Source organism: Amblyomma mixtum, chromosome 7 (assembly GCF_055824585.1).
Source record: "Amblyomma mixtum isolate Tamu chromosome 7, ASM5582458v1, whole genome shotgun sequence".
Classification (NCBI taxonomy): domain Eukaryota; kingdom Metazoa; phylum Arthropoda; class Arachnida; order Ixodida; family Ixodidae; genus Amblyomma; species Amblyomma mixtum.
In genome coordinates this window covers 25,503,937-25,517,093 of record NC_143018.1, presented here as the reverse complement: position 1 = coordinate 25,517,093, position 13,157 = coordinate 25,503,937, and the positions used below count along the sequence as shown (strand labels likewise).

Below are 13,157 nucleotides of genomic sequence, written 5' to 3'. Positions count from 1 at the left end.
AATAGACGTATTAAATAGTTCCTACAAAAAGAATCGCAGATTCTCAATATGTGATCTTCGTATTTAGTTTTGGTTCTTACTCGCATCGGTTTTGCAGTAATCGCAGTTGCTACAGGAGGAGGAAACCTTTAAGCAATGCAGTATTAGTAGCAATTTACGGAGCAGGTGCACCGTAAAACAACCAACTCCCAATTTTAGCCTTTGCAGACTGTCGCGTCATCTGTTGACCGGTTTGTAAACTAGTATTTATTAAAGTGGCACATGTTTTTTTCTTCACTGCTTGCTTATAAAAGTGCGCAAGTCTGTCATTATTTGTGGGGAAAACATCCAAAGAAGATACTCGGACCATGAACGACAACGTTTCATGAGTGAAAACCACGACGTGGTGAAAACAAGCATGAATGAATCAAACTTCGTCCCTCGTGATCCGTGGCGTCACGAGCTTCCATGACGCAACTCTGACACGTGACGCAAACGCTGCTCTGCTGGGAAAGCAACCCTCTGTCGGCGCTAACTCATCTGTGCTGCATCCTGCCGTGTACTACGACAGGCGTTGATGGCTGCTTACTCCGCGGTCCCGTGACAAAAACATCGGCGATAGTCTTCAATGTCAGCGGCAGGCGCCAGCGTTGGCGCTCGCTGAAGGTCCACCACCACCCACGGGACCCGAAGATCAACGGCCGCTCAGCTGGGAACCTCAATCGGCGTCGCGGTAGGCCTACTTCGAACCTGTGTCTGACCGGTTGTTTTTGCTTTCTGTTGCGAGCGTCCCGGCGTGATTCACCCCCTTGACCCCGCCAACACCCGTGGCAACCAGATCACGAACACGCAATCTCATAACGGAGACGAGGTCGGGCGTTCTCTCGCATGGACGGCACGGCTCTGGGTCTGACATATGAAACGCCCATCCACCTTCTCGCGTGACGATCTTGCGTCGCGGTTTTTGTGTTTATGCTTGTGTATACCTGGTTGAGAAGCTGGATGGGAGGGCGCGACGAATTCTTGCTCGCCGACGTTGCGCCCTTGACTGCAACCGGGCGCCGCGGAAGTAAGACACGAAAATCTCTCATTTCAGTTTCGTCTAGTCCCGACAACTCGATCTTCGGTCCTGGGGAATGTTTATCGCGGCCCCAACATCGTCAAGACGCGAGCGATTTGCTGTTTCTATCAGCGACAAAGTGTTCAAACCTGATTACACGCCCGAAATACCCGTCTTGTAGCGGACGGAAGCAGGCTCCATTGAACAACGAAGGCCCCCGGTTCCCAGGCGTGTATCGGATGACACACTGCTTCCGGAGTAGCTCGCATTGAGTGAAATACCTTTGATGTGGGTACCGATTGTTAGCCTGCGTTAGAGGTCGTAAGTCAGATTTCTTGTCTCGTTATATATATTTAGGTGCTGTAGAATATTAGCAGCCCCCCTGTAACTTGCTGTACCGCTCTTCACTGAAATATACCTTGTCAAAAACTCCCCTGGCATCCCTACGTCTGTCATGTGCTTGGTGGCACTGATGCCTTCACTCACTCATCTGTGTATTGTGCTTTATTCTCACTAGTGTTGATGCACGGTTTATATGCTTTCATGCCACATGAGTTTATTCATTTTCCATCTGTTCAGGATCGTATCAAAAAGGACAACAGAAGACTTAAAATTTTAGTCGGTCGAGATTGCTAGCTGTCACCATGACTGGAAGATACGCCAACTTCAGCACCGGATCCGGAAATGCCGGTATGTATGTAGACGGAGTCTATGAAACACTGGTCTTTGCAACATTTCGCAGCCTGCATTGATTGCATCATTGACTAACCTAACTGACGCTCTCTTGCAGGCACGTCAAACACAGACTTTCAGAGCCTGGCGCAAACGATAGGGACGAATGTCCAGAAAATCACTCAGAATGGTGAGACCCATGTTCAATTTCAAAGGGAGGCATGTTTGTGCCGCATATTTTCATCTGATGCAATGCAGAGGTAGTGGAGAACATGTGATAAATGTGAGAACCAATGCACTTCAATTTTTTTTCCAGTGGGATCTATGAAGAAAATGGTTCAACAACTGGGTACCTCCCAGGATTCTGAAACCTTACGCTCGCAGCTGTATGTACCACGCGGCAAATTTTTCCTTTTATTTGAGGCATGTATTTTTATCATGCCTATAGCTAGACGGTTGGTTGCAAAGACCTTTGCACTTGTGGTCGTCACGATTAAAGATAAGATAATGGTGCCATCTGCAGAGGAGGAATTGGAGTTGTGACTGCAGTTATTACTGTGTATTTCACTTTATACATTAAAAGTGGCTGCAGTTATCACCATGTATTTCACTTTATACATTAAAATTGACCGTTGAAAGTGCTTGGTTTCATGGAAACGTATTGCACCCCAAAAAATAATGGGGCACTCAGTGTTATCGCTGCCATTTGAAGATATAAAGATGCATCTGAACACCCCTTGAGAAGTCAAGTGCTGACTTGGCAGGGATGCGGGGCGTGCCAGATATGTACATTATTCTGTTCTCTAAATGTAAAGTAGCCCAACTTATGATTTCCCCTTCCAGCTCATCTCGGAGCTTTTTAAACCGCTATGGCTTCAAAAAAGCTCTGACCTGAAACACGACAGACACAAAGAAATGATTATAAGTGATCCGTGTGCTGTAAATTGAGGGTTTGAAAGAGAAAAATTTAATTATTTTGAGCAAGAGGATTCGAAACGCTGCCTTACGTATTGAGAAACACAGTTTTAATCTATTGCATCACAGAACCGATGATTTTTCCTATTCGCCAACAAGTAGCGGCACTACTTAACCGGAAGCTAATCATCATCATTACCTGCAGTGCTGGCCAGACCCATTGCAAAAAGCCTGGCCACCATCACTGCATATATGTGGGACTTTGCCTCTAAGAGAACAGAATTGTGCATGCCAGGCACGTCTTGCTTGACAGCAGGTGTGAAAAAACAAACAAAAAGGGCTGTAAATCAGTCCTGAACATGCAGCGTTGACAGACGAAGGAGAGACGAGACACACAGGGCACTTCTTTATTGTTGCTTATTGTTGCTCTTCTGCTTCTTTTTTTTTTATTCGAGGCTTTTGCCATTAGGCATAATGTAAACGGGAAAGAAAGTTTTAAGAAGGAGTGTAAACAAGCCTTGTTTAAAAAGTGGCAAAAGTTCACGATAAAGCGATTAACATGAGTCCACTTGCTTTTGCTTCTGTATTGTGTGGGTCAGAAGGGTCAATATGCGCCTGCGCGCTTACACTGTTTCCTTTGGTTTTATTGTTATTTGCCTTGATTTGTGCATATGCCCTACAATCATGGGTTATGGGTGCTGCATAAAACGTGCGGATCGCCCTCCTTCGAAATTGAAGTTGTTAGTTGTTGAAGTGTTGTTGAATTGTTAGTTCAGTGTCCTGTGTGTCTTGTCTCTCCTTCGTCCCTTGTCTGTCAGCACTGCATGTTCAGGATGTGAAACCAACTTGCCCAGCAACACACCCTGCTCAAGTATAAATCAATGCTTTGCTACTGAGAAACTTTGCCTAGCACAAGAATGGCTGTAGAGCAGTCGTCTCGAGTGTGCAGCGTCCTGCGACCGTCTTGTCGTTTCCATGGCAGGCATCAGATCCAGCAGTACACCAACCAGCTGGCCAAGGACACCAATGCACAGCTCAAGTCCCTGGCGTCCATGCCCCAGGGGGAGCAGGGCGCCGGAAGGCTGCTGCGCGAGAAGCTGACCAATGATTTCTCCGAGGCCCTGCACCACTTCCAGCTGGTGCAGCGTGCAGAGGCCGACAAGGAGAAGGACTCCGTCAAGCGCGCCCGCGCTGCCTCCGGCATTGGGGTACGTCTACCCTTCTGCCCTTCCTTGCTCAATTCTGGGGGCACCACAGCATTTGTGCCAGCCTGTTATCCAGTGTGTGGCATCTAGCAGTCCAATGTTTGACAGAGCACCGTCTGGTCAGGTGGGAAAGTGCTCTGACGAGGCGAAGCTTGGGTCACTTTAGTAGGCTGGAAAGCTAGGTGATTTGGATTGGATCCAGCTCAGAAGAAGCATGGAGCACAGTTACTCAGGAATAGGATGACACAACGCAATCACTTTTCGCAGCTGAGTCTGTCTGAAGAACACAGGTGCATATATTGGTCACTTGGCTGAAATGTCGGTTTTGTTTGTTTTGGCTTGCTCAGGGACCCTGATTTTGCCTTGTGTAAGAGTAGTATATCTTGCAGTGTACTCTAGAGCCATTTCTTTTGTGCACCCTCAAGTACTATGGCATTTTAGAGAGGGGTGAGGCGAAGAAAATGACAATGGCTTAGTGGCTTTAGAAAGAAAATGAGTAATGTGTTAAGAAATAGAGCCGAATGCAGATGCTGAAAGCTGAAAGTAAACAACTTGCTGCAAATACACAAGAAAAGAAAAAAGAAAACTAAAGAGTTTGCACGACTCCAAAATGGCTTGACAAAACTGTACAGCACACGATAGAAAATGAACCCTTATCTGATCACAGTAAATGTATTGTTGGCAAGGCATTTGCTACTTGCACCAGATTCGCAGTTGCTGTTGCATGGGGCAATATAGATAGGATGTGCATATAAATAGCATCTACTGCTGGAGATTTCAGGCTTTATCCACATCTTAACACCTCTAGAGCCATTCTCCTTCTTCCTTCAATGTTTTCCCTAGCCTCTTGGCATTAGTACTAGCATGCTGATAGGGTGTGGTGCAGGCAAATAGCACAATATGCAGCATTTGCCGTGCTCTTTCAACAAGCATCTCACCTTACTGCATCTAACTTTTCTTTTTCCACAAAGCACTCGTAAATGTGCATTTCTGCCGTTTTGTGAGAACTAATTGGCCAGTAGTGCTATTTTCATCCTTACTGATGCCAGAAACGTAGAGATTTGTTTTTTTTGCGCATTTGACCTGGTGTATTTGTCTTTGTGGGATTGTTCCAGTAAGTTTGGCCCCTGCTAAGTGCCATTTTATGGCTCACGACATCTTTAACTAATTGATGACTGGAATACACTGAAATAGGGCTGGCAAGGGTTGTTCCAGAACCAGCTTATAACAGTACCCCCACCCCTGTTCCTTTCCTCCCTTGGCGTGTGGTGCAGTTTGAGTCGTCGAGCGGCCGGGGCGGTGCGGGCAACCTGATTGAGTTGGCCTCACCAGTGCAGCCACAACAGCCCTCGCAGCAGCAGCAGCAGGCCCAGAGCTTCGCCCAGATGGACGAGCAGGTCAACCTGGAGATGCTGCGGGAACGGGAACAAGCCATACGCAAACTTGAGGTGAGAGGTGCTGCTCGGTACAGTCCATGAGCTGTACTGCTGTAGGAAGAGCAGTAAAAGCAGAAGTGTGTCACCTGCAGTGCTTGCCCGCTACACCACATGTCATATGTTGTTAGGCCATTTTAACACTATAGCATTGAAAGCCCTGTTCTCCAGAAAATTCACTGTCAGGGTTGTGAGTGGAAATTCACTGGCATGGTTCTGGCAGGCGTTCCCCAGAGAGCAACCTAGGAGGCAGGTGGGCCACCTAGGTCATGTGACCTCGTGGTGCCATCGAAACCTGCCCACTGCATAGTGAGCAAGCTGCCCACTGTGGCAGGTAGCAGTCAAATTAATGATTGGTCACTCGGGAAGAGCAACCTGGGCCATACAAGGCCCTCACTGGGAGCACCTGTCATCGCAGGGAAGTTGCGCATCGCTCAACCGCTGCACCATTGCACCAGGAAAGGTTTGAGGGCTCCCAGGGATCTGTGAATGTAAAGTAGAGAATGACGTTCTGTATATATGGGAATTAAACCATTACACTATCGTGTCATACCCTCAAGGTGGAGCCAAGTGTCCCCTCCAATTTCTTCCTGAACGATGAACAACCAACTCACCCAGCAACGTGCTATCCTAAAATTTTCTCATTTTACTGTTTGTGTTTCAGTTATCTTGTTTACATTTCTATTCATGTTGATAGTATGTTAGTAAGCAAGTATCACTCTGTCTTATCCAAATAAGACTGATCACTGGAATGAATTCTCTGCATTTCAGTTGACCAGTGTGCAAGTGGGATGTTTGTGTGCAAACATAGCAAATTAAAATGCTTACAGTGAGTGCTGGTCTTAACCTTTTTTTTAAAATTTTGCTGTCCTTTCTTTGTTTCTTGCATTGCGTGTGCAGAACGACATTGTGGATGTGAATGCAATATTCAAAGATCTGGCAACGATGGTTCATGACCAAGGAGACATGATTGGTAAGTCTGAGCGAAAACCACATCATTAGAGGCGCACACAAAAACTAATTTCAGGGTATGTTCACTGAATCTACCGTTTAACGATAGATGAACACTACACTGCTATTTCTTTAATCAGTGCAGTGTACTTTTAAAGTTTCCGCAAATTAGTTTGTCTCCATACCTAGCACCATAATGCGCCCCTACTACCACCGCATGTGTATTACCTTTGGGCTTGGATGCTTCTTTGTACGAAACAATTTGACAATTTTGTGAGTTTGTTTAAAACTAGCTTAATGCCTAAACCAGCATTGTGGATCGAAGCTGGACCGGAATACATTGTGCTGAACAGCATTATTCTCTCATAGGTCACCAAACTAAGGCACAGGCCATCGTCACTAGTGGTTGAGCTTTTCTTAGGCTGGTTTCCTTTGAGTGTTGGTTTATTGGTTTTATGTGAGGGAGTGGATTTCTTCAGGTGGTGGCCATAAGTAAAAATAACAGTTATGAGCACAGTAACTCCTCTGTAGGTTGGTTTGTCATGGAATCATCCAACTTTTTTTGAGTGTGTCAAGGAACTCGGATATTTCAAACACCCTTAAATGCTATCCATCTTCGATGGCTTTGCACTAAGAAGAATTATGTTCATTTCTTAAGCTGTCTATCTTTGTCTCTCTCCACCTTTATATGTTTTTGTTTCTCTGGCTGATGGGTGATATTTTAGTTGCTGACGTGATATGAACTGACACCTGACACTAAAGTGTCAAGGAGGCAAAGCAGAGGAGATGACACTTGCTATCAGCCTTTGGCAGAGTGTCACGATAAAAAGGTTATCTTGCCTCTCCATTCCCTTTCAAAGGTTATCTTGTTGACTGACTCTTTAAACCGGAGGCAAAAAACATGCTTATACAAGTGGGCACTATGAAAGTGAAGTGCTCACTTCTTCCTATTTGAGCACGAGACAAAAGAATATTTTTACACAGATAACTTCAAACGTTACCTCACTCACTTGCTTAGTCTGTTTGGTCAACAGAACTCTAGAAAAATTTCTCAAAACAATTAGCATATATTGTGGCCGCTGGACCGGGTCATGAGTAGGCACTGATGTGTTGCATGGTATTGGCATGGAAGCAGTTTAGCACTAGCAGATTTTAATTTCTATCTTGTGTAAATATGCATGTAGCATCATTGTCACTTTACTCTTATCCTTGCCTATAGAGGCCTTTTTGTATGTCATGTTTGCACAGATAATGGCAGCAGCTGTTCTTTCCTTTTTTAAAAAAGAATTAAAATTTGCCGGAGCATTCATGGCTTGGGGTAATATATTAGCTAAGTGTTTCCATTCTGATAATAAAAATAGGGGTTGTGGTCATTTTTAAGATAAACACTACGCTTTTTTTTTCGCATCGTGAAAGAGTCAAGTATGCGACATTTTTCTGTGTCCATCTTTCATTCAGTGCTCGTGTGAAGCATGTCACAAGTTGCATGCCGTGGAATTTGACATAGCCGTTTTCTCGGTAATCGTGAATGCCCGAGGGCACTGGGCTTTCATTTCAAAGATTTTAAGTGTGTGTTGCACTGTGGGATCTAACAAGCACTTATAGGTAGTTTGAGATAAATGTCTTCGGACAGCATCCCTTATTGTGGTAGAACTGGCATAAGCCGTATTGGTGCTTGTTACGAGTTTAAGCAGAATCTTGCATACAATGTAAATTATGCTGCTTCCACCTGAACCTGTGTAAACAGCACTGCACAATACCACATTGATAAGACTGTTGCGCGTGACTAGGACCACATGAGGAGGATAGTGTTAGTTGGGTGCATTTTAGCTTTACGGATAGTGAGAACCATATTTGCAAATGATGAAATCTTGGGTTTCTGGAATTGTGCTCTCTCTGAACTGAGCCGCCAGGCTTTTCATGTGCGGCAAGTCTTTAAAAGCACGCATAGAGCTTTGCAGGAAGTGTGGGAACTGAATAAAGTGCTTCGTGACAACGCATTTTTGCCTTTTTTGCACTTTACAGACAGCATCGAGGCAAATGTGGAAAGTGCGGCAGTGCATGTCGAAGAAGGGGTCCAGCAAGTTGCAAAGGCGAGGCAACATCAGGTGTGTTTGTTTTCTCTAGCAGGTTACGGGTCCTGTGAGTGTTTTCTTGTAGTCAGTCAAGGTTTTATCAAAATAAAGATGACTCGGTTGGCCGGAAAATAAATGTTTGCGCATTTGTTAGTCAGGTTCCATGTCCAACAGTTGGCGACCTGTGACTGAGCTTGGCATCCAAGGATGATGGCAGAGAAAGGGGTGGGGCGCCAAGGTTGTGAAATTTGTAATGCCATGGCCAGCTTCTTGAAGAGGCGCAAGTAGCTTTTGCTACAAAGACGCCTCATCACTTTGTCGTTGTTGGGGTCCCAACTGGCACATGAAAGGGTGTAGTAAAACTTTTATAATTCGAACTTGGTTAATTCGAAAATTTGAAGAACTTCCGTGCTCTCGTAATTTCTCGTTTAAATTTGACCAGTTAATTGAAAAGTGGTGGCTTTCACTAGCCCTGTTTCGGGTGCTATGTGTGAATGCCCAATCCTGATTTCACAGCAAACTGATGCATCAATGGCCCCTCAGAGCTGCAAGGTTCCACAACAGAGTGATGTTGATACTTGATATGCGAAACCATCCCCAGTACTCCCAGCACAAATGCCAATCTATGGTAGTGCTTACAGGCTGCCGAATTGCGTGCCTGCAAAGGAGAAGAAGTGCTTCACTGCAATGTAGCGTTAGATACAGGTAGCGGCGGCAGTATGTGTCCGGCGACACGGCCATTCTTGTTATGTGCCCACGACGGGTTGACTGCACGAAATAGCCGCCTGCACCATTTCTCCGAGTGGTATGCTCTGGTTGGAGGGTCAGGTTACTGGCAACACTTATTACAGTACCGTCACGTGCAATTCAACCTTCAGAAAAACAATCATCCAAAATTGGGGCAGTCTGCCTATACGCTGAGCCGACTATTTGTGGGTTCTAAGACTGTTTCGGACAAGCGGCAGGTAGCACACGCCTCGTGTTGGTGTCCGCTTCCAGTAAAGAAAATGTTAGTTCATAGCAGATCGGTTCCGCTAAAGAAAACTTGAATTGCGGGCCATTTATACCTGGCTCATTCGTGTTGGTGCTCGCTCCATTGGTCTTAGACTGCTGGCCTGGAAATTGCATCGTTAAGAGTTTATTGATTTGAGTTGCACATTCGCCATGACACCATCCTGCAGAAAACTGTAAAACAAATGCAGTGGCGGTACGAAGCTCAAGAAGGTCTATGCGTGGACTTATATTTGGAATGAACTTTTCTTTGGCGAACAAGGGCTAAGAGTTGGGGTGTGGACTTTTACATGGCAGCATATGATAATCGCAAAGCTCCTCCAATAAAGGTAGTGTATTTCCGCAATGAAGTTTGTTGTCTAAGTCTCATTTTTATGTCTGTGCTTGGTTAATTTAAATATTTTTTGCGGTCCCAGTGACTCTGAATTAACGGGGTTTTAGTGTAATTGCACCTCTCAAGGAGAGGCCCTAATCTAGCAGTGAGCGTGGCCTGTCCTTGATGATAGTGAATTTTTGGTACCTCATTTTATGAAAGGACACACCTCCACATTGTTGCAGTGTTTAGGCTATTCGCATCAATTTCACACTAAGCACGTTGGCACTGCTGTGATTGCCAGTGGTTTCGCAAATGTGCTGTCAGCTAGCAAGTTCGACCTAAAATGTTACAGAATGGCATGTTTGTCGACATCAACTACATTGTTTTGAGCTGCTGTAGTGGCATTCATGTAGTACTTAGCAAGCAGTTGTTGGGTATTTTTGTACAGTTGGCAGCATTGGTACCCAGTTGCTGCAGTGTTTTTGGTGCAGAGCCATTCTTCATTTCTTTAAAGTGGGTGTCTATTCTTAAGTTCAGTAATTCTTTGGCAACCATAGCTGTGAGGAGCCAAATCCAAGAGGATGCATACTGCCGCTTTTTGAAAGCCTCCAAAAGTCTTGATGGACTTCTGTTGTGCACCATTGACTCGGTAGTTTGTTGACTCAATGGCCGGCCATCATTTCGGCGGCTGGCGGCTTTCAGAATGCCTGCATGGCACGTATATTAGTACTACCCAATTTTATCGGCTGTTGAGTTGCTCGTAAATAATCCTGGAAACTTTTTTAAAGCAGTGTACCTCAAATGTTGAAAAATACCCCTGGTGAAATTTTATTTATTTCCAATGTTTTGTACTTGTTGCAGATGCTTGATTCGCACCTTCTCTTAAAATGCCCTTTCTTTTTTCCTCCCCTCATTGCAACAGGAGAAAGCCAGGAAGAAGATGTTCTGCCTGTTCCTCATTGCAGTTATCGTGCTGGCCACTCTGATAACCATCATTGTAGTGTCGGTCAAGAGATAACGGAGATAACTGAAGACAGCATCGATGGGGAGCCTGCTCGTCTGGCCTTGTGTCTGAGCCAGTGAGAGAGAGAAGAGGGAATGCGAGAAAACAAAAACGCCTTCGTGATGAGTGTTTGAAGATCTTTTTTTTTTTTGCTGACAACCCGACGAACTGGCTCGCAGTCTGCTAGTGCCTACAACAGAAGTGTTGGTAGCCAGCCGGTTCTGAAACATTCCACACCGATTCTTGTCCAAGGAGATCCGAGGCTGACTCAAAATGGGGATAGAATGGTTAACTCTGGTTAACACTGTTTAAATGGCACGTTGCTTAGACGGCACAGGCAGCTTTTTTTTTTTTTTTTTCTGGAGGAGGATAGTCAGTCTAGATACTGAACGAGAAGAGCTAACTGAACATGTTCTACCCTCCCGTCGGCGTATTTGTTTTGTCGAGTCGTGCTCCCTGTATTTTTTTTTCCCCCTGCCTTTTTGGCGATACAGCCAGTGATGTACATACACTAATATATTCTGGTTGCCCCAATGTAAAATCCTGAGATGAGGGTACACCACAGTCTTGTTGAGGTGATCAATAAACAGTATGCAAAAAGAAAACAGGGTATTTTGGTTTTTTATTCGGGTATCTAATTGCCCGGTTACGTGGGAAACACCTTGACAGCTTATTTCTAACGTGTAATTCTTCCAGCTCTGTTGGAAAATGTCAAGTGAATACTTTTCTCCACAGTCTGTGCAAGTCTTCAAGGTCTTCCCTGCAACGTTCTGCATTGGTCTGGTGGAGTCCAAAGTTTGGCTGTACAAATCTGGAGAAGCTCATCTTTAAGGGGCGTTCTTTATACCTCAACACTGGATGTGGACCAGTGTTTGAAACTGATATGAAATTGAAATACTATAGTATTGTTTTCTCAGAAGTATAGTCCCTCAGATAGATACTTGAAGCCATAAACTTTGTAGCAGGTGGCCTTCGGGAAGTTTGGTACCTCAGCCAAGATGCCAAAGTGGAGTTATAAAGAAGGCAAACATAGAAATGTAACAAACAAAAAGGATCACACATAGGCGTAGTTCAGCTGTGACTCAATGCTCCCAGATGCATAGATGCTTGAGGCCATAACTTTTGCATCAGGCTAAGCAGTGATCTGTAGTAACTATATCGAGAAATTTTATGGAAATGGATAAAAGTGCTTATTCCAGTCGGTTATAAGAGAGTTGTTCGAATCCCTTTGTTGAAAGGGATTTATTGCTCTTTTTCGTTTAGTTCTAACACCAAGAATTAAGAGCATGCAAATTATTTAGTCTCCCCTAAATATGTGTTGCCTTTTTGGTTGCATTTTGAGGTGTTTTTGAGTGAAAAACACCTTTTAAAAGGCAGCAAGACAAGTTCAGACATGAACTAGGTTCTTTTTTTCTTTAAACGGCAATTAATGGCATGGAAACCGTTCACTGCCACCCCTGGGCGTGTGTGACCTTTTAGGTTGCGTTCTCAGATGCTTTCAACTGAAAATCGACGTTTAAAAAGTTATCAGATGAGCCAGGAGGCAAAAACAAGAAGTAAGTTAGAGCCCTGTACCGTTCAGAGACTGGATTTGCGCAGGTGCTATTATGTCCAGCTGCACACTCAAGGACAGCCTTGCAATGCAAGTGTCCTAGTTAAAGCCACGCAGTTCAAGCTTTAAGGAAGGTTCCCATCGACCATGATGCACTGCACTTCCTGCTGTTTGCTTGGGTACTTTCTTTTTGTGTGTGTGTGTTTGTTTTTCTGTGCTTGTCGCACGTTAACTGCGAGTGTTGTAAATGTAGCATCGTATTTCTCTCTTGCTGTTTCTAAATGCATTCTCTTCCCTGCTTTCCATGAAGCAGCCAGACACTGTTCCTCTTCAGGTGGCAGTGTACGGCCTGTTCCCTTTTCCATATCCAATGCGTGACTTTATGATGTCGAACAAAGTAATAACCATGTTTCAAGCAAAATGCAGGTAGTTGCTGTAGTGTGCAAGTCTATGTTATGTTCGAGCTACCTGTTACTCAGAGGAAGAGAGAAGAAGTTAGGAGGAATGATGTGAGCTTTTTTCACTGTGACACTCAAACAAATGACGAGATGAGGCTGCCCACATCGCTGAGTGAAAAGGAAGGACAAATCGTTAAAAACGGTGGTGCAACATGTTGAGGAAAGGGAAAATGCAAGAAGGTGTTTCGTTCATTTTGTTTCCTTTTCTTTGTAAACGTATGGCTGCGCTTGAGTGGATGCCAGTGAGTAATGGCTCCTTTATTAGGTGTCATTGTAATGTAAAGGCGCCAAAAACCACACGCATGCGCGCGCGCACACGCACACAAAGACAAGAGAACGGAACAAAGCGCCACTACAACTGGTTTTTTTGCAGAAACCACATAAGCCAGTGCCTGCACAAGGAACAAATTTACGCATCATGTCCTACATGATAAACATCGCACAAAAAACTTTTTACACCTGATACAAAAATACAGACAAACTGCCTTTCTTGTTTCTATAGAACGCTTCAATCAGTTCTCTGACTT

At 44.6% G+C, this 13,157-nt stretch overlaps 1 protein-coding gene across 1 annotated transcript; it reads left to right on the top strand.

The window, feature by feature from the left end:
* Positions 1–467: 467 nt before the first annotated feature.
* LOC149335370 (syntaxin-12-like) lies at positions 468–11,225 on the top strand. The gene is made up of 9 exons (XM_089552057.1): positions 468–712; positions 1,619–1,729; positions 1,830–1,901; positions 2,028–2,097; positions 3,609–3,834; positions 5,106–5,279; positions 6,165–6,237; positions 8,241–8,323; positions 10,540–11,225. The coding sequence occupies exons 2-9, from the start codon at positions 1,684–1,686 to the stop codon at positions 10,633–10,635; spliced, it is 840 nt and encodes a 279-aa protein (XP_089408183.1). The 5' UTR covers positions 468–712; positions 1,619–1,683; the 3' UTR covers positions 10,636–11,225.
* Positions 11,226–13,157: the final 1,932 nt, after the last annotated feature.